The sequence below is a fragment of the Phocoena sinus genome, chromosome 16, assembly GCF_008692025.1.
Source record: "Phocoena sinus isolate mPhoSin1 chromosome 16, mPhoSin1.pri, whole genome shotgun sequence".
NCBI classification, from domain to species: Eukaryota; Metazoa; Chordata; class Mammalia; order Artiodactyla; family Phocoenidae; genus Phocoena; species Phocoena sinus.
This window is the reverse complement of record NC_045778.1, coordinates 26919768-26937752: the sequence shown is the minus strand read 5'-3', so window position 1 is coordinate 26937752 and position 17985 is coordinate 26919768. Positions and strand designations below refer to the sequence as shown.

The window sequence follows — 17985 nt, the reverse complement described above, 5'->3', positions numbered from 1 at the left end:
TTCTGTGACTTTCTTTAATGCAATATTCGCTTTATCGTAGTGGCCTGGAACTGAACCTGCAACATCTCCAAGGTATGCCTGTAAGTGAAAATGTCCTTATTTCTACCCTTATTCTTATTTTTTGCATTTTTATTGAGATATGATTCACATACTATAAAATTCACCCTTTGAAAGTGTACAATTCAGTGGTTTTAGTGTACTTATAAGATTTAACAAACATCGCCACCATCTAATTCCAGAACTTATCATCACCCAAAAAGAAAGCCCATGCCCGTTAGCTGTCACTCCACATTCCCCTCCAGCCTCTGGCAACCACAAATCTACCTTCTGTCTCTATCGATATGCCTATGTTTTCAAGGTTCATCCATGTTGTTGCATGGATCAGAACTTCATTCCTTTTTATGGCAAGTAACACTCTACTATATGGATATACCACATTTTGTTTATCCATACATAAGTTGGTAGATATTTAGGTTGTTTCCACTTTTTCACTATTATAAATAATGCTGCAATAAACATTTGTGTACAAGTTTTTATATGAATATACGTTTCCAATTTTCTTTAGCATATACTTAGGATCTACATTTATCCTTAAAAGACAAATTATCTTTTAAGAAATTATTTCAGTCTTATTAGGGGCTGGGGTATACAGTCCCTAGTTGGTGTGAATTTTAAAAGCCCTTTAGAGTCATCATTATTCTGTTTTTCATTGTTACTATTCATACTATTATAACTAGTCACCATTAGTCTAATTTCTTCTAATTAGAGAAGTTGTGAACAACGAAGTTTTTTCCTGTTGGGTATTTTTAAGATCTTCTACTTCTCTTTTTTTTTTTTCCTACTTGTCTTTGATATTCTTTAATTTGATTATGACGTATCTGTGTATGGACTTCTTTTTATTTACCCTTTTTGGGATTCACTGGAATTCCTGAATCTGAAGATTCATATTTTTTAATAATCATAGAAAATTCTCAGCTGCTATCTCTTTGAATAATACCTCTCCCATTATTCCTATAATCACTTTCCAAATATCTGATTAGACATATATTAGAGCTTTTCATTGCACTCTCCATGTCTCTTAACCTCTTCTTCATAGTTTCATTTTTTTCTGTACTGCATTATGTATAATTTTTCAAATCTATCTTCCTGTTTACTAATTCCCTCTCCAGCAGTGTCTATTCTATTTAACTGTTCCATTGAGTTTTAAATTTTGTACATGATATATTTAAATTCCTAGAACCTCTGTCTGGTTCTTTTTCAAATCTTCCTGGTCATGTTTATCATCCCTTGCTTCATCCTTGTCTTTCTTGTGCCACAGAAGCTCAAGGTGTGGAAGTTGTAGGCTGCCCAACAAGGTACAAGTCCTCAGGGTGTCCAGCAGTCTTTACTTCCCTGGACTGATGTTTCCAATTTGTTCCTGGCCTCTTATAATTCCCTTATTTGCTTATAGGCTCTTCCATTAACAGAAAAGAATTTCAAATTTCAAAAATATTTTTTTCTAGCATCCTTAGATGTTCTGTAGCTGATATATTTATATACCTTTTATCATCATATAGATTTTAAGTCCCTTTGTTCCTTTTCCAACATCCATGCTTTCAGAGACTAACTATTAAGCACCTACTATGTGCCAAGAACTGTGCTGGGGATTCAGGAGAGAACAAGACATAGCCTGTCCCTGCTCTTAGGGTTGCTTCCAGTCTATGGAGAAACCAGACACTTAACCAGGCAACTGTAGCCCACAGTTAATCAGTGCTCTGACAGGGTAGGTGTTAGTAAACAAGGCCATGCTGAGATATATGGAGGCCAGGAACACTCTAATAATCACATTGATTCTCTTTAAGTAAATATTCAACATTTATTTAAGGGGGAGGAATACAAAGCAAAACTCAAGCTCTTTTCCCACATTAGAAGGCTTTAGGGAAGCCGTCTGTTTTTATTCAAGCACATGTTGTTGCTGGAACATCCATCTTTTGTGGGGAGGATCCAGACCCGACCCCAAGCTACTTAGAAAATCAATTATCCCAACCACATACAGTAGCCTCCTAGAAGGATGTTCTGGTAAATTACATTTCCACTGATGTTTTAGTTGCTTCCCTAGCCATCCTTTAATTCTCATGTTCTGAGTAACTACTGCTACATAAAGAATCACTTCAAAATAGCGGCTTAAAATGATAACGATATGTCATGGGTTGAATTATGTCCCCCTAAAAGATATCTTATTTGAGAAATAGGGTCATTGCAGATGTAATTAGTCAAGATGAGATAATACAGAGTACAGGTGCCCCTAATTAAATGTGACGGTGTCCTTTATAAGAAGAGGGAGATTTGGACACAGAGACACAGCAAGAACACAATGCGAAGATGGAGGCAGAGGCCAGAGTGATGCACCTACAGGCCAAGGAAAGCCAAGCACTGCCTACAACCACCAGAAGCTAGGAGAAAGGCAGGGAACAAATTCTCCCTCAGAGCCCTCACAAGGAACAAGCCAATACCTCGATTTTGGACCCTAGCCTCCAGAACTCTGAGAGAATAAATTTTTGTTGTTTTGCCCAGTTTGTGGCCATTTGGTACCTAGGCAGCCCTAGGAAACCCATATATGATCTTGTCTTCCACTCATGAATCCGGAGGTCACCTGGACTGCAGGCAGCTCTCACTCTGGGTCTGTCATGCATTGCAGGCATTTGGTGGCTGAGACTAGGGTCATCTCAAAGGCTTCCTTATGCACATGTCTGATATCTGGGGCATGGGAGACTCAAACAGCTGGGGATGGATGAGTTGGGGCCCCTCAGGCATCTCTCTCACTCTTTGTGATCACTGCACAAGGCGGCTTCCGCAGAAATGGACTTCTCACAGGGCAGCTGACCGCTCCCAGAGCAAGTTTCCAAGAGAACCTGGGAGATGCTACCTGGCCTTTTCTAACCAGCCTCAGAAGTCAGAGAACATCGCTTCCATCACATCCTGTTCAAGGAGGCTCACCGCAGTTCAGGGCGAGGGGACACAGACCCCACCTCCTGATGAGGGAGGGTCTAAGGATTCAGTCACATTTTTAAGCCACTGCACCGGCTCAGTCAGGGGCACATCAGGCCTGGGGAAGACAGCACTGTCTGCCTCCCCGACAGGCATGAGGAGTTAGCCAGGGAGAGGAGCCAGCCCTCCTGCCCCAGCCCGGAGCCCCCAGCTGATGCTGGAGTACCGCTCCCTTCATCCTGCTCACAGCCTCCAGACCTGGCGGAGCCCAGGGCTCCCTCATTCAGCTGAGGCTCCACGCCAGGCCCTGGAGGTCAGACTCTGCCCAGAGAGCACCCAAGGCAAAGGCGATCCCTGGGCTCCTTGCTGCCCACCACCCACAGGTGCTTTGTTTTCCTGACAGAGATCCTTCTTTTTTTTTTTATGAATACTTTGGTTTTTATTTTATTTTTTTTACAGTAGGTTCTTATTCGTTATCTTATACATATTAGTGTATACATGTCAATCCCAATCTCCCAATTCATCCCCCCTCCACCCTGCCACTCAGAGGTCCTTCTTTTCGTCCTTAGTCTGGGGCCATTTTTGTCCCTGCCGTCCTCACTAATCTGGGGCAGACGGGAGGCCCCTCAGAGAGGGCTCCCCACAACACATCAACCCCCGAGGTTTGGGAGCTCAGTCTCGGGGTCTGGAACAGTGACTCTGTCCCCAGCTAACCCCAGCTGTGGCTCCCCAGTTCCCTTCCTGCTGACGGCTCCTTAAAAATCTTCCCCCACCCCACCCTCTTGGTCAGGAGACAAATGTGTTCCTCGTATTGCTGTTAGTCCAGGAGGCCACTTTCCCGTCAAGCAAAATACCCAGCCTTCTGATGACTTGAAAGCACCTAGTCTGGGACACACATACACATACACACGAACGCTGCTCCCCTTTCTCCAAGAGGCCACTGCTCTCCAGAAGAGGTGAGACAAAGGGTCACCTGAGGTCACATCATCTTCCCTCCACCTTCAGAGCCGCAACCAAACCGTCAGACCAGTCCGGGTGGGGCAGAAGCACCCACTGGCGGAGGGCCTGCTCCGGGTCCGTGCTGAGACATCCGTCCCTGCCGACCGCCCTGCGAGGCAGGTGCCCCAGTCTACTCCATTACACAGTGAAGAGGCTGCAGCTGCGGCATGGGGGCGGGGCAGGGTGATGGACTAGCTTGTGTCTGACTTGAGGTTCACTGTCACGTTTGTCTCAACGTTTATCTCTAAAACCTGTCCTCCTTCTCTTCTCCCTTCCTCTCGCCCTCCTCCTCCTCGACTTCTGCCTCTCTCTCCCTCTCCTTCCATCCCTCTGTCTATTTCTGTCTGCGTTCTCTCTCTCTTTCACTGTAACCCACACACAGGAGTCTAGGGCTGCTTAGAGGCCAGAATCACTCCAAAATAGCCTCAGCCTTCCACTCGTCCTTGGTACCAGAATATGGCCACACTTGTTGGAAAACTCATGAAAGAATGGACAGTGGCTACCTGTCCAAATACGAAGAAGGGAAGGGAAATATTAATAATAAGCACCTCTTCAGGTGATGGATTCAGGTGACCCAAGGATCCCACCTTAAGAGAGTCTGCCCTGCAGCGCGATCACCTAACGTGAAACTCATTCTCATCTCAGATGCTTCTGCATTTTGAAAAAGCCTTCAGAGAAAAGTCCCCGATGGTAGGACTCCATGCACATGTGGCGCTAGTTAAGAAAGCAGAAGGCTTCCTGGCACCCCAGGTCATATCACAGACCTTCAGAGCTCGAAGGGACCTGAGAGAGGCTCCCTCAACCCCAGCCATACAAAAGGGGAAACTGAGGCTCAGGGTGGAGAAGTGATTTCCTCACCATCACACAGCAGAGCCAGCGGCAAGAATTCCCGGCCCTGAGCCTTTCTTAGTGCTCTGGGAGGAGTCCTCAGAAAGGAGGGCTCAGACCAGGAAACGCAGCTGCCTCAGGAGGGTTCCCCAGAAGCAGAACCTGAGTCAGAGATTCCCATTCAGATGATTTATGGGGTGGGGGGAGGCCCTGAGGAGAAAGGGAGTGAGGGAAGCAGGATAGGGAAGGGGTAAAAGCTAAGCCAGAACACGGTCTCAGCTGGGGTCAAGCCGCAGTCCCACCAAGGATATTGGAACCCTAATAGCATCACAGAGTTTGTCCTACCTTGAGGCTTGGGGCGGCCTTCTGCACCACATCAGCCGGTCATCAGCCATCGTCTGCCCAGGTCGGGAAAGGAAGGCAGGGTGGGCCGGCCTTCCGGGGGACGCCTCTCGTTTGGCTGAGGGATCGTCTCCAGCGAAGGGGCAGCTGGGAGTCATTAGCAGCAACCCTTCAGCAGCTGGGGGACGGGGAAAACAGCAGGTTAGAAGGAAAACAAGCAGGTCTCCTCCCCAGAGTCCCGAGGCATCCCCGGCGTCCCCAGCCATAGAACACAGTGTGTGGGAGCAGAGGCCCGTCCCTGCCACAACCTCAGCTTCCCGGTTCATAAAATGGGTATGCAGGACCAAGCGGTCCTTTCCAGCTCTGCATGTCCAAGCTTCTGTGATTTCACTTCCACCTCGCCCAAAGTTCCAACCAGGCAGTCCCCCTATCCCCAGGCTCCCCACTAGCCGAAGCAGTTTAAGAATCAGTGAGACCAAAGTAGGGTCTCCATTCAGTCAAGCCCGAACCCCACGAGGCAAGTAAAGGCAACAGTTTCTTGGCACGTGTACATCTCCAGCCTGCAGAGCAGGCCTAGGGAGTCAGTATTTCTTGAAATGTAAGTACAGAGGCCACACTGGGTTGTCAGTAAATTCATTATCCCATTACGCAGAACTGAATTATTCAGCGCTCTTGAGGCCGCCTCAGGAACGTGCCCGAGCACAGTCGATGCGGCATTAGAGGGATGGATGGAGTCAGGCCCAGGGCATGGTTGGTGCCGGAGTGATGGATCTGGGCCCGGACAGGCTGCCAGGGCTTGCAGGCACAAGGCTGCCTGGCTGGCAGGACCTGGGCACTGGGTGTTCCTGGGGTCTGTAGAGGGGGTTATGCACATATCCACAGTCCTCCTCACCCCTTAAGAAATCGGCAGAGTATATCTTTGGAGCCCACCTGCTCCAAAGGGCCCAGGGACAGAAGATCCAGGCTCCACCTCTTCCTGGCTGTGTGACCGCCAGAAGGTCATTCACCTCTCTGAGCTTCAGTTTCTTTATCTGTAAAAAACACAGTGATGATGCTGAATGTTCCCAGTATCCATTCTCCCTTTTAAAGATAGAACTGATTTTTTCATTGAACATATAACCCTCTAGAATAAAGACTATTTCCAGGCCAAAGTGTGGTCACGTGACTAAGTGCTGCTCAAAGTGATGCAAGTAGAATATCTTACGAAACTTTCAAGAAGTGTCCTTAAAGGAACGAGGTTAGTTCTATTTTGTCCCTTTCTTCTTCCTAAAAACTGGGTTGAAGGTGTGATGGCTGGAACTCAAGCAGTCATCCTGTTTAATGAGAAGACACCACATGATGAGGATGGCAACACAGCAGAGGAGAAGCCTGAGTCTCAGTTGACCCTGGAGGCTCCGTACAACCTCCAAGTTACATCTGTATAAAATAGAAACCAACTTCTTTTTTGGACTTTTCTGTCTCTCACAGCCAAACTCAACCTTAACTTGTTGGGCAAGTCCAAGGGTGAAATGAGTTATTACAGGAAAAGTGGCCACCTCAGCAGGTATTTCCTCTAGGATATGTCAGTGGTTAAGAACTATAAGCCCTGAAACCAGAGAACCTGGGTTCAAATCCCAACTTTACCACTTATAAGCTGTGCAAATTTAGGAATGTTGCTTAACCTCTCTGTGCTGCAGCTTCTTCACCTGTAAAATGGGGATTAAAATGGTACCTTTCCCCTTACAAGGTTTATGTGAAGATTAAGTGAGTTAATATGAAGTTTAACTGACACACAGTAATTGCTATACTGACACAGTAATTCAAGTGACTGACACACAGTAATTGCCATATAAATATCAGCTGTTAGTATTTCATTTTTGTAGATCTAGGGGGATTCCCTATGTAACTCAGAGACCTGGGTCCCTGTAACATCTCCCAAAGCTCATCTCAGTCTAGATTTTCCCCTCAAAGTGGCTGTGCTCTCAGGGTAGCAACGCCAGAGGTGTTCTGAGTTTCAACCATGACATGAACAGTTTTGCTTGGGGTGGGCGGCAAAGTCTGGGATCCTTGTTTGGAGCCCACAAGAGGGATTGCTCTTTGGAATCCAGGTGAAGTTCTTACTCAGGAAGTGAGAAAGAGAAACAAAAGCCTGAGATGGGCTGTGTACCCTGGGCAGGTGTCTCTCCTCTCTGGCCTCTGGGGAGTGGATTAAACCAGAGGTTACAGCTCATGCACCAGCAGCTCAAAGACCAATGCGGAATATGAGGGAACCTCTTTGGGTTTGAGGCAGCAGGGAGCGGTGGGGACTGGGGCAAGGGCACATGACCCGTGGGGGATGGGGGAGGAACCACACAGCACCAGCCAACCTGCCCTGCAGCAAAATGGGCCCAGTGGAGGCTTCCCTGGTGGCGCAGTGGTTGAGAGTCCGCCGCCAATGCAGGGGACACGGGTTCGTGCCCTGGTCCGGGAAGATCCCACACGCCGCGGAGCGGCTAGGCCCGTGAGCCATGGCCGCTGGGCCTGCGCGTCCGGAGCCTGTGCTCTGCAACGGGAAAGGCCACAACAGTGAGAGGCCCGTGTACCGCAAAAAAAAAAAAAAAAAAATGGGCCCAGTGTTGTCAAATCTGCTGCTCTTTCAAAAGAAATGGAAATCAAATCTGAATTCTTTGTGAAATTTTCTGATTGTTTAGTGTTGGCTCCATTCAAATAAACAAAATACTGATCGAGGCAAACAAAATATGTCCCCAGGCCAGCTCAGGGGCCACCAGAAGTAAACAAGCACTGAGAAGTCTCCCATGCAATGCAATCGGAATCCTTGAGTTCCAGGCTCCATGTCCTGGTGTCTCAGGGGAAAATGGGCATATGCTGAGTGTGGGGATAAAAGAAAGGGGTTTGTCCTCCCCGGGGAGGTAGGCGCCCTGGGCTGAACCCAGGGAAGGTGAGCCTGACCCCTTGCTCCCTCCCCGCTGGGTTCAGGATGGCAGTGAGGTGCCCTGCGACCTCAGGTGACACTCTGACTCCCAGAGCTCCAAGTTCCTCCTCTGAGAAACAGACTGGGGAATCTTCAGCTCAGGCACAAGGCAGGGGCCCTGGCCCTCCTGCCCCTGCTGAGGCCCTGCCCTGTGGGGATCTCTGCACCCACGGCTTTGGGGACACCCAGGGGCCCTTGGGATCTGTGTGTAGATTGAACTGCTGATCTTGACTCTTCTCTCCCTGACCCGTAATAGGGCTACACAGCCACACCCTTTGCCACGTGAGCTCACAGGGCCACCCCATAGAGAGGGCAGAGTACACACACTTGCCCCCTATGCAGAGCTTGGCCGAGTGATTTGTTGGGGCCGCTGGAACATGAGCAGACCTGACTAAGGCAGAGGCTTTCAAAGCACCTGTGTGGTTGGCCTCTTGCCCCCATGCTGTCCCCTGGGAAAGAGCACCCCCAGGTAGCTGCTGGTCTCAGAATGATCTGGACCCACAACCCCAAGCAGAAATAGCCCAGCTGATCCACTGACCCAGCAGTGAGAAAAGTAGGTGGTTATTTTGGAAGTTGCTGAGACTTGGGGCTGCCACACAGCAATGTTGCGGCAGAAAACTGACCGCTATGCTGGGAGGTCGTGGGCTTCCCCAACCTGGACCCAGCTTGCTGCACAGAAGCTCCCACCCTGTCTGGTCATCCACTGTCCCAGAAGCCCCTGCACCCCTGGCTCTGATGCAAATAGAGAGACTCTCCTTGGAGTGGGGAGACCCCAGGCTTTGTGCCAAACAGAACTGGAGACAATCCCCACATCCTGCCTATGAGACCCCAGATGTCCCCTGTCTGTAAAGGGTGGGTGATCATGCCTGCCTCACCAGGGACTGGGGAGGCTTGATGAGACACCACAAGTCTGCAGCAGGGCAAGGGTGGGGTGCACGGTACTGGCATTTCCGCTTGTCAGGCGGGGGAGGGATAGGGCATCTCCTGGGAGAAAACTGACCCCTGAGGAAAACAAGGCCTTACCTTTGGACAGCGTGATTTTAAGTTCAGTGTGGAATCTGTCACTCAACCTGAAAAAAAGCAAAAGGGGTTATCTCAGCACCAACTCTCAATCACCCCTGGGCACAGACCACACTGCTAGAGTGCCTGTATCAGTTAGGAATGCTATGAACTTCAAATAGAGAATAAATAGCTAATCATTGCTTAAACACAAAGGGCTCCATTTTCTCACATAACAAGGAGGCTAGAGGTAAACAGTTGCTGGGAGTGGTTTAATGTCTAGATAATGTCTTCAAGGACCATCATCATCCTCACTGTTTTTTTTTTTTTTAATTCTTAACCTTGTTGCCTCAGGGCCACAAGATGGCTGCTAAAGTTCCAAGCATTTCATCTTTACACAACCCTATTCAGGGTAAGAAAAGGCTAAGCAAGAAGAGGGGATTTCTTATTATCAGGGAATAAAAAGTCCTGAGAAGCACCTCTTTTTCCCTGGCAAGATATCCCTGGATATCTTGAAAAAGGGACTGGGGTGGGGAGGGGGGTTGTGACAGCCTGAGAGGGCTGTCCATCCCCCGGAGCTGGGCACATTGTCGCCTGACCAATATTGGGCTCCTGTTGGCAAAGCAGAAGGAGGGGGTTGGCTCTGCAGTGGATGGTAACATTGTGTGCTGGAGGTGGGAGAATCGGTCCCACAGAGGCAGCACTCCTGACTGCAAATCTAGAAGCTGCTTTGTGGCAAACAGCAGACTTCACTTTGCTGCAAATAACAGAATCCACTTTGTTGCAAATAGCAAAGTCTACTCTGTGGCAAACAGCTGACTCTGGGAGGGCCAGAGCTTGGATGCGACACAGCATCACTCTCCTTCCAACCATGGACTCACATGCCGCATCAGGTCTGGTACCTGCAGGGGACGCTGGGACGTGTGTGTTTGTCTTCTTTTGGGGAAGGAAGGATTCACAATGTAGGCCAGTGCCTCAAGGAGGAGAGAGAAGAGATGCAGGGGGACTTTCTTTGCTATTTCTCAAAAGGACGCCCATGAAGTCTTGACCGTTTGACGGCTCCTGAGTGTCAGCTGAGGTGTCCGGCAAAAGCGATGACGCCCAGGAGTGGCTTTGACAGTGGCACCCTGCCCATCCCATCAAGAAGAAACGAGCAGGGTTTCCCTGGTGGCGCTGTGGTTAAGAATTTGAAAGCCTCTGCCAGCCAATTCAGGGAACACGGGTTTGAGCCCTGGTCCGGGAAGATCCCACATGCCGCGGAGCAACTAAGCCCGTGCGCCACAACTACTGAGCATGTGCGCCACAACTACTGAAGCCCGCGCACCTAGAGCCCGTGCTCCTCAACAAGAGAAGCCACCGCGATGAGAAGCCCATGCACCGCAACGAAGAGTAGCCCCCACTCACTGCAGTCAGAGAAAGCCCATGTGCAGCAACGAAGACCCAGCACAGCCAAAAATAAAAACAAATAAATAAACTTATTAAAAAAAAAAAAGAAGAAGAAGAAAAAAGGAGCAAGTGACACCATGAAACACACACCTAAGTCATCCACCGGGGAATCCCAGAAACACCCAAATGCCAGGACCTGAGTTGAACCAGAGAAATCGGATCACAGGTAAATCGCTGGCACATGGTGGAAGCCTCTCAAGAGAACTCGATGAACTTCCAGGGGATATAGGAGCTCTGGACTTGGGCCAGTGGTGAGATGACAAACTCTTATGTGAAGCTGAGACAGGGACAGGTTCACACCTGGCTCTGCCACTTATATGTCACCTGACATCTGGGAACCTCAGTTTGCACATCTGGAAAACGGGGGCAATGCTAGCTTCTTGAGAGGGTGGCTGTGAGGAACATGCCCACCGCCCATTCTGTCTATGCAGTAGCAGGGAATCCTCTGTATTTAAATACCTAATGTGACTTCCCTGGTGGTCCAGTGGTTAAGACTCCTTGCTCCCAATGCAGGGGGCCCAGGCTCAATCCCTGGTCGGGGAACTAAGATCCCGCATGCCGCGTGGCGCGGCCAAAAATAAAAACAAACCCAAAACCTCACAGCGTGGTTCTCAAAGAGGGGGGACGGGAACTTAGCAGGGTTATCTTCATCCTGACAACCACACTGAGAGGCTGCAGTTTGTGGCAGAATTTGACCACTCTCTCATGATCCCTACCACCAACGTTACTCTCTCGGTCATCAACTCAGATGGCAAGGGGAACTTTGCAGATGGAACTAAGGTCACTAACCAGCTCACCTTGAAATGGAGAGATTATCCTGGATTAGCTGGGTGGGTCCCCTGGAATCACGTGAGCCCTGAAAAGCAGAAAAGGAAGGCAGAGTGATCTGAAACACCAGAAGTATTCGAGGTGCCTTCTACCTGGTGAGACCCTGAGTGGAGGATCAGCCAGGCCTGGCCTGACTCCTGACCTACAGAACCACGAGATAAAAAATGGCCTTGTTTTAAGCCGCTCAACATGTGGTGGTTCATTACACAGCACAGAACGCGAAGACAGAAGGATCATCCCCATTTTTCTAGCTGAGAACCTCGGAGCTCACACAGCCACAAAGTGAGTGGTGGACCAATGTTTGAACCCAAGTCCCTCAGACTCCGGAGCCCATGCTGTCACTTCCCAGTCGGCCTGTCCAGATGAGGAAACTGAGGCATGAGAGGCCAGGGCACTGCCAGTGCCAGCTCCACAGCATCTCAGCACAGAGGAGGCGGGAGGAGGCCGTGGCCCCCGTCCTCCCCCACTCATCTGAGGGGCCCCAGAAGCTCCTGATTCACGGTCTGTCTGCATCAGCCCACTCGGCCCACCACGGCCCCCGGAGCCACTAGAGTCACAGCATTGTCCCCCGAAGTCTTAGGTGAAAAGCTCGGCAGACCTCACCCAGATGTGGTCAGACTCCAGGCTGCAAGTTTGCCTGTGGAGACAGGAGGCCTAAAGAAGGCAAGCCCGGGACAGAGGCTCACAGGCACCTCTGGGAGAACCACAGCTGCCGGGGAAGAGCCCACAAGTACAGGAAGGGGACTGAAGGGCCCAAAGGTAGGAGGAGGATTCCTGGGGCAGGGCCTGGGGACTGGGGGTGATCAGCCAGCCAGTGAGGCCTCTCTGGCCCCAACAGACTCCACTCCTATGTCCTAACTTCTCTGACCCATGCTCCAAATCAGAAGAAACAGTTGTCCTATGGGCCAGGTCAGACACAAAGATCAAAGATGTATTCAGTTTGGCTGACATGGAGCGTAAAAAAAAGAAAAAAAAAAAAGTCTAACCTAAGTGTTTTAAATTGTGAGATTTCACATTAAAAGCCAGATTTCCAACCTCTTTTGAAAAATCAGAAGCTCCAGCCACAATATGCTCTTCTTCCCACATGGCCACATGAATGGGAGCTAAGGGGCCGCCACACCTGATGGGGCATCAGTTCTGGAACACCACAGTCCCCACTGCTCCCTACCGCCCTCCCCTCACCTGCCTGCCTGACCCCTAAAGATATCTGAATTCTAATCCTTTAGGTCCAACTTGACTCCATAACCTTACTCTTCTGCCCCTACCCTGCCCAGTCCTGGGGGGGTCCTGGGGGAAGGCGCCCAGCCTGTGTGATGTTAGCAGGGCTGGGAGAAGTAGGGGTTGGGGGTATTAGGTTAGTAACTCAGGGGCCTCTACCAGATCCTTTTTTGTGAACAGCTGTTTCCAGTGACCCAGTCTGGCTAAGAATTTGGCAGGGGTCAAACCCCCTGACTTCCTGGTGTCGACCCAACAGCATGTATGGGCACCCATCCTCTCTGCCCTCATGACCAGCAGGTGCCTTGGTGCCTAATGGGGCAGCTGCACTTGGCCAAAAGGGCAATTGAGAGAGGCAGAAATGATCCTCCCCCACCCCTGGAGACAGCTGCCCACATCCACGTGGCCCTCTGGGGAGGCCCAGCTTCCACCGCCGCCACTCAGGCCACCTCCAAGGAAAAGAACCCAAACCTACTTTGTCTTCAGCCCCCTGGTCTTCTAGGAAAAGGCCTTGTAACAGATTCGGAGGCGACACTTTGCTCCCTTCATCGTGAACTGAGACACCGGCGCTGTAATGGAAGAGACAAGAAATGAGTAGCGAATGGGGGAGGGAGGTGGAAAAATTAAATTTTGCGTGATCAGCAAGGTTTCAAACAATCGCTCGCCAACTGAAGTGGGTGCCACGTCTATAAGTCATTCTGTTTTATAGACCATTAGGATCTCCAGAGAGAACCTGCATGGAGACCACTGCTTTTTGTTGAAATTAAAATGTCAGAGAAAAAGAAATAGAACAAAACAGGGAATCTGCAATTAATTACCAGGCCATAAAAATTCAATAATCAGGAGGCAGAGCAGCCGCAGGCCCAGAGGTATCAGAGCCAGCGTAACAAGAATGGAATACATTAATCTTTTCAAATTAGTTTTTTAATCTGAGAGGGATATATGGTGACATGCCTCCCCTCCCCGCCCGCCTCCCACCTCCACGGGCTCCGGCCTGAAGCCAGGTGGGGGGAGGGAGGTTCTGGTGTGAGCTGGGGGCCTGCCCAAACCCAGACCCCCAGACAGGAAAGAGCGCCACTTTGCAGCCCCGGCTGAGCCCAGCGCCCCAGTGCCGCCTGGCCTGGTGGAAGGGTCTCAGCAGAGGAACCATGAAAGCACTTCTGGTTTCCCCCGGGTCAGAAGAGCTCATTGTGTGTCCACGCTCCTGCGTGGCCTCCCGCGGGCCCAGAGCTCCCGCAGCGCCAGTCAGTCCCGGGCTCTGAGCTCCGGGCTTCTTTAGTTCGCCCTGTCTTCAGCCTCTGCCAAACCACTCCCTCACCAACCTCCCCCAACAAGCCTGTCCCCCTGAGCCTTGCTGGGGCTGAGCCTCGCCTAGAAAGCCCCCGGTGGGGCTCCAGTCTGCCCAGTGTGGTTGCTGAAGGCTGGTGTCAGGGGACAGCCGCGGAGCAACGGCCGATGGAATCTGACTCCTTTTAAATGTAACAGCTATAGCCCACTAAGTCCCAGGCCCTGTGTGAATCCTTCACCTGCATTTCCTCATTTCATCTCCCAAGAGGTCAGGACTGTTAAGAACCCTATTTTACAGAAGAGAAAATTGTGAAGCCGGGACACACAAGTTCCCTGTGCCCTGTGGTCTCTGAGCCCAGCTTCACTAACACAAGCCAGGACAGCTTCTTTCGCCTCGCCCCATTCGGCACACAGTCAGTGTTCCCATCACTGTGCACTGGATAGCATCCCTGCGGAACAGCCCTGCAAGGGGACTTCACCTGCCCTCTGATCTTTCCTCCCCAAGATATCTTCAACTTATGATAACAGCAGCTGCCACTTCTTGAGCAGCTACTGTGTGCCAGGCTATGGGATCTGGTGCCATTAATAGTAAGACAGTGGTCCCAGTTTTACACAAAGGAAACTGAGGCTCAGACTGATGGGCCCAAGATCTCACACCCAAGCTTAGCTGGTACCCAAGAGCATGATTCTAACTAAGGGTGTTGTCTCAGCACCCCATTAACCAGATCTGACCCAGGGCTCCCAAACCCCAACTCCACCGAACATACATTCCTTCAACTTGACATCCTTGGTGACCTCCCCCAAGAGGCCCCCCCGATCCTCTCGGTCCCTCCCAGGGTTCCTTTAATTTCTATCATTTGTACCTGTTAGTATCCTGTTATACCGACGTTCTACTCGCCCACCCACATATGCCCCTGGGGGTTCTCAGCAAAAATGGTAGCGATGAGGAAGCAGCATAGCCGCCGGCACAGTTCCGAAAGCGGCCACTAGATGACGACTGACCCGCTTGGGCGGGGCTTGCAGTAAGGCCATGAGGCCGCCAGATGGTGGTCGAGGCCGCGGCTCCGAGGGCACTGCCCGGGCAAGTTGGAGCCGCGAGGGCCCGCGGGTCCCAGGGCGGTCCCAGTAGCCCTAGCGCAAGTGACCTGGACGCCGCTGCCTCCTGCCCGAACCATGACCCAGCCCGTGCCCCGGCTCTCTGTGCCCGCCGCGCTGGCCCTAGGCTCGGCCGCGCTGGCCGCTGCCTTCGCCAGCGGCCTCTTCCTGGGTGAGTAGGGCCGGGCCTTCGGCACCCTCGGCAGAGGCCCCGCGGGCGGGCGGACGCAGGAGCAGAGCCCGTGAACCCGCGAGGCTGGCTGCGGCTGAGGCTCACCCCTGGCGCCCTGGAGCCCCAGGCTCTGAGCCAGCACCACCCCTCCCCGGCAGGGAGATGGCTCCCTCCATGGCGATCCCGGCGAGAGAAGCGCCTGCTGCCCCCTGAGGACAGCCCCCTGTGGCAGTATCTGCTGAGCCGCTCCATGCGGGAGCACCCGGCGCTGCGGAGCCTGCGGCTGGTTAGCAGGGCCGGAAGCGGGAACGGGCGCCCACCTCGGGCCGGGAGGGACCCACGTGGCTGCGTGACCTTGGGCTGGTCGGTGGCCCCCGTCCGCGCAGGCCGGGCATGGTTGGGCGTTCCATGAAGGTCCGCCCCTGGGCCACGCCCACAACCACGCCTCTGGGGGCTCTAAACCTGGGGCTCAGCTGGGTGAATGGCAGGGCTAGTGCGACCCTCTCCTCCCCGCAAGCAGCTGACCTTGGAGCAGCCGCAGGGGGATTCCATGATGACCTGTGAGCAGGCCCAGCTCTTGGCCAACCTGGCTCGCCTCATCAAGGCTAAGAAGGCACTGGACCTTGGTAGGGCACGCGGCTGGGGTCACTGGGGGCTGGAGTCACCGGGCCGTCGCCCCACTCTGGCCTGAGCCTGTCCGTGTCCACGTCCTCAGGCACTTTCACAGGCTACTCGGCCCTAGCGTTGGCCCTAGCGCTGCCCCCGGCCGGGCGCGTGGTGACCTGCGAGGTGGACGCAGGGCCCCCGGAGCTGGGACGTCCCCTGTGGAGGCAGGTGAGTGCCCCACACACCTGAGGCCCTCGTTGGGCCCCTGGAGCCCGGCCACTCCCAGCTCCGGGAGAAAGGACATGCTGACTCTGACCCCGCTCCTCTCGTACGCAGGCCGAGGCGGAGCACAAGATCGAACTTCGGTTGAAACCCGCTCTGGAGACCCTGGGTGAGCAACGGAGCGGAAAGGGCCTTGGCGCCATTTCCCAAATGGGACCACCCGGCGCGAGGTAGTGACCCGGTCCAACGGGCGGGCTTAGGCAATGACAGCCCCCACCCCCCCGCCACCCGGTACGCAGCCACATGCAGAGTGGGGCCCTCAAGTACCTGAATGGTCACAGCGCCTGGGCCGGCCTGGGCGGGGTCTTCCGGCCGCTGGGGCCTGCGGACTCAGCTGCATCTGCCCCTCCCTCCCCCGCAAGATGAGCTCCTGGCAGCGGGCGAGGCCGGCACCTTCGACTTGGCCGTGGTGGATGCGGACAAGGAGAACTGCACCGCCTACTACGAGCGGTGCCTGCAGCTGCTGCGACCCGGAGGCGTCCTCGCTGTGCTCAGTGTAAGGGACAGCCCCGGGAGAGAAGAAAGACCCTCTTGAGCTGGGTCCGTCTTTTCCTTGGGCTCCTCCTCGCCCCCCTGCCCCAGAGCCCCGCCTAGTACAATCACGTAAGCTCCTGCCCCCAGGTATTCGAACTGAGTCCCCAGGTTTTCCATTTTCCCCTGCTCAGGTCCTGGGTCTCCAGCTCTCACCCCGCCTCCTGCTCAGGCACCCCCCAGGCCCCGCCCCCATGATGCCCCGCCCCTCCGCAGGTCCTGTGGCGTGGAGAGGTGTTGCAGCCTAAACCGCAGGACAAGGCGGCCCAGTGTGTGCGAAACCTGAATGAGCGCATTCTGCGGGACGCCAGGGTCCACATCAGCCTCCTGCCCCTGGGCGACGGCCTCACCTTAGCCTTCAAGATCTAGGGCTGGCCCCTACCGAGGGGCCTCAAGGGAGGGGCCCTGGGACCCCCAGCCATTGACACTGAGTTTTAAATCTGACAATAAAGTGAGGCCTGGGACACGACGATCTTCTGAGCCGTATGTGCTGAAGTGGGGTAGGGAGTGAAGGCCCCGCACTGGCTCCCTTCAACAAAAGGGAGCCTTGAGGCCACAGATGTTCATCCCCTCCCTGGCACACTCCTGAGGACACTCTGGCACCAGGGCTGTAGCATGACCACAGGAGCTTCCAGCTGACTGGAAGCAGGATTATCAAAAGTTTTAATGGGGGCTTCCCTGGTGGCGCAGTGGTTGAGAGTCCACCTGCCAACGCAGGGGACCCGGGTTCGTGCCCCAGTCCGGGAAGGTCCCACATGCCACGGAGCGGCTGGGCCCGTGAGCCATGGCTGCTGAGCCTGCGCGTCCGGAGCCTGTGCTCCGCAACGGGAGAGGCCACGACAGAGGGAGGCCCGCGTACCGCAAAAAAAAAAAAAAGTTTTAATTGACCTGCCCACATGCAGTTGGTCAGAAACCCTAGCTCCTTGTGGAGGTTTGCCTCCACAGGATCTGAGGGCTGGAAACCTGGTAGAGCCCCTGTGGTCTCCCTCTGACACCTCTTCCTAAGAGGGGCAAATGAATGAAGTTCCTGTTCAGTGCAGCTGGAACCAGTGGAGACCAATCTGGGATCTGATGGCAGGAAAAGGGCCTTGCTCCATGTAAGTGTTGTAGGTTACGCCAATTCTGCTGGCCGTTTGCCCAGTTGTCACAGAACTGTCAGCTTGGCCTCACCTCTGCAGTGGAGGCCCTGGTCAACATCACCTGAGACCAGGCCACTTGACTTAGACCTGAGGACCTCAAGGTTGACTGGAGTATGTATCCTCTCCTCCCCATGAAGTCTTTGAAGAACATGAGACACTGAGTGGGATCACTGGCCAGAGGTGTGAAGCAGACAGGCCAATAGGTAGGAAGCTATTTTTAACAAGTTCCCCAGAGGAAGATGAAGAGAAAGTTAAGCTTTCCAACACAAACATCTATGAGCCTATGAGCCCAGGTGGAG

At 52.8% G+C, this 17985-nt stretch overlaps 2 protein-coding genes and 1 long non-coding RNA gene across 4 annotated transcripts in view; 1 reads left to right on the top strand and 2 right to left on the bottom strand.

Moving 5' to 3' along the window:
• LRMDA (leucine rich melanocyte differentiation associated) overlaps positions 1 to 5311 on the bottom strand; it is a 1257159-nt gene extending 1251848 nt beyond the window's left edge. Inside the window, exon 1 of the mRNA XM_032608114.1 lies at positions 5140 to 5311. The gene's annotated coding sequence lies outside the window, so the exon portion shown is untranslated. The remainder of the gene's footprint in view (positions 1 to 5139) is intronic.
• Positions 5312 to 11340: 6029 nt separating this feature from the next.
• On the bottom strand, positions 11341 to 15611 carry LOC116741492. The gene is made up of 3 exons (XR_004346180.1): positions 15449 to 15611; positions 13050 to 13143; positions 11341 to 11387 (listed from the first exon to the last, which is right to left on the bottom strand). It is a non-coding gene; the product is annotated as an uncharacterized LOC116741492 (long non-coding RNA).
• On the top strand, positions 14892 to 17016 carry COMTD1 (catechol-O-methyltransferase domain containing 1). 2 transcript variants are annotated; one of them, XM_032608104.1, is made up of 7 exons: positions 14892 to 15128; positions 15287 to 15414; positions 15646 to 15754; positions 15844 to 15962; positions 16071 to 16125; positions 16379 to 16512; positions 16764 to 17016. In XM_032608104.1, exons 1-7 carry the CDS (start codon positions 15035 to 15037, stop codon positions 16914 to 16916), a joined length of 792 nt encoding a protein of 263 aa, XP_032463995.1. In that variant the 5' UTR covers positions 14892 to 15034; the 3' UTR covers positions 16917 to 17016. The 2 variants fall into 2 exon arrangements, with proteins under 2 accessions (XP_032463995.1, XP_032463996.1); XM_032608105.1 differs by having other exon boundaries at positions 14926 to 15128; positions 15649 to 15754.
• Positions 17017 to 17985: the final 969 nt, after the last annotated feature.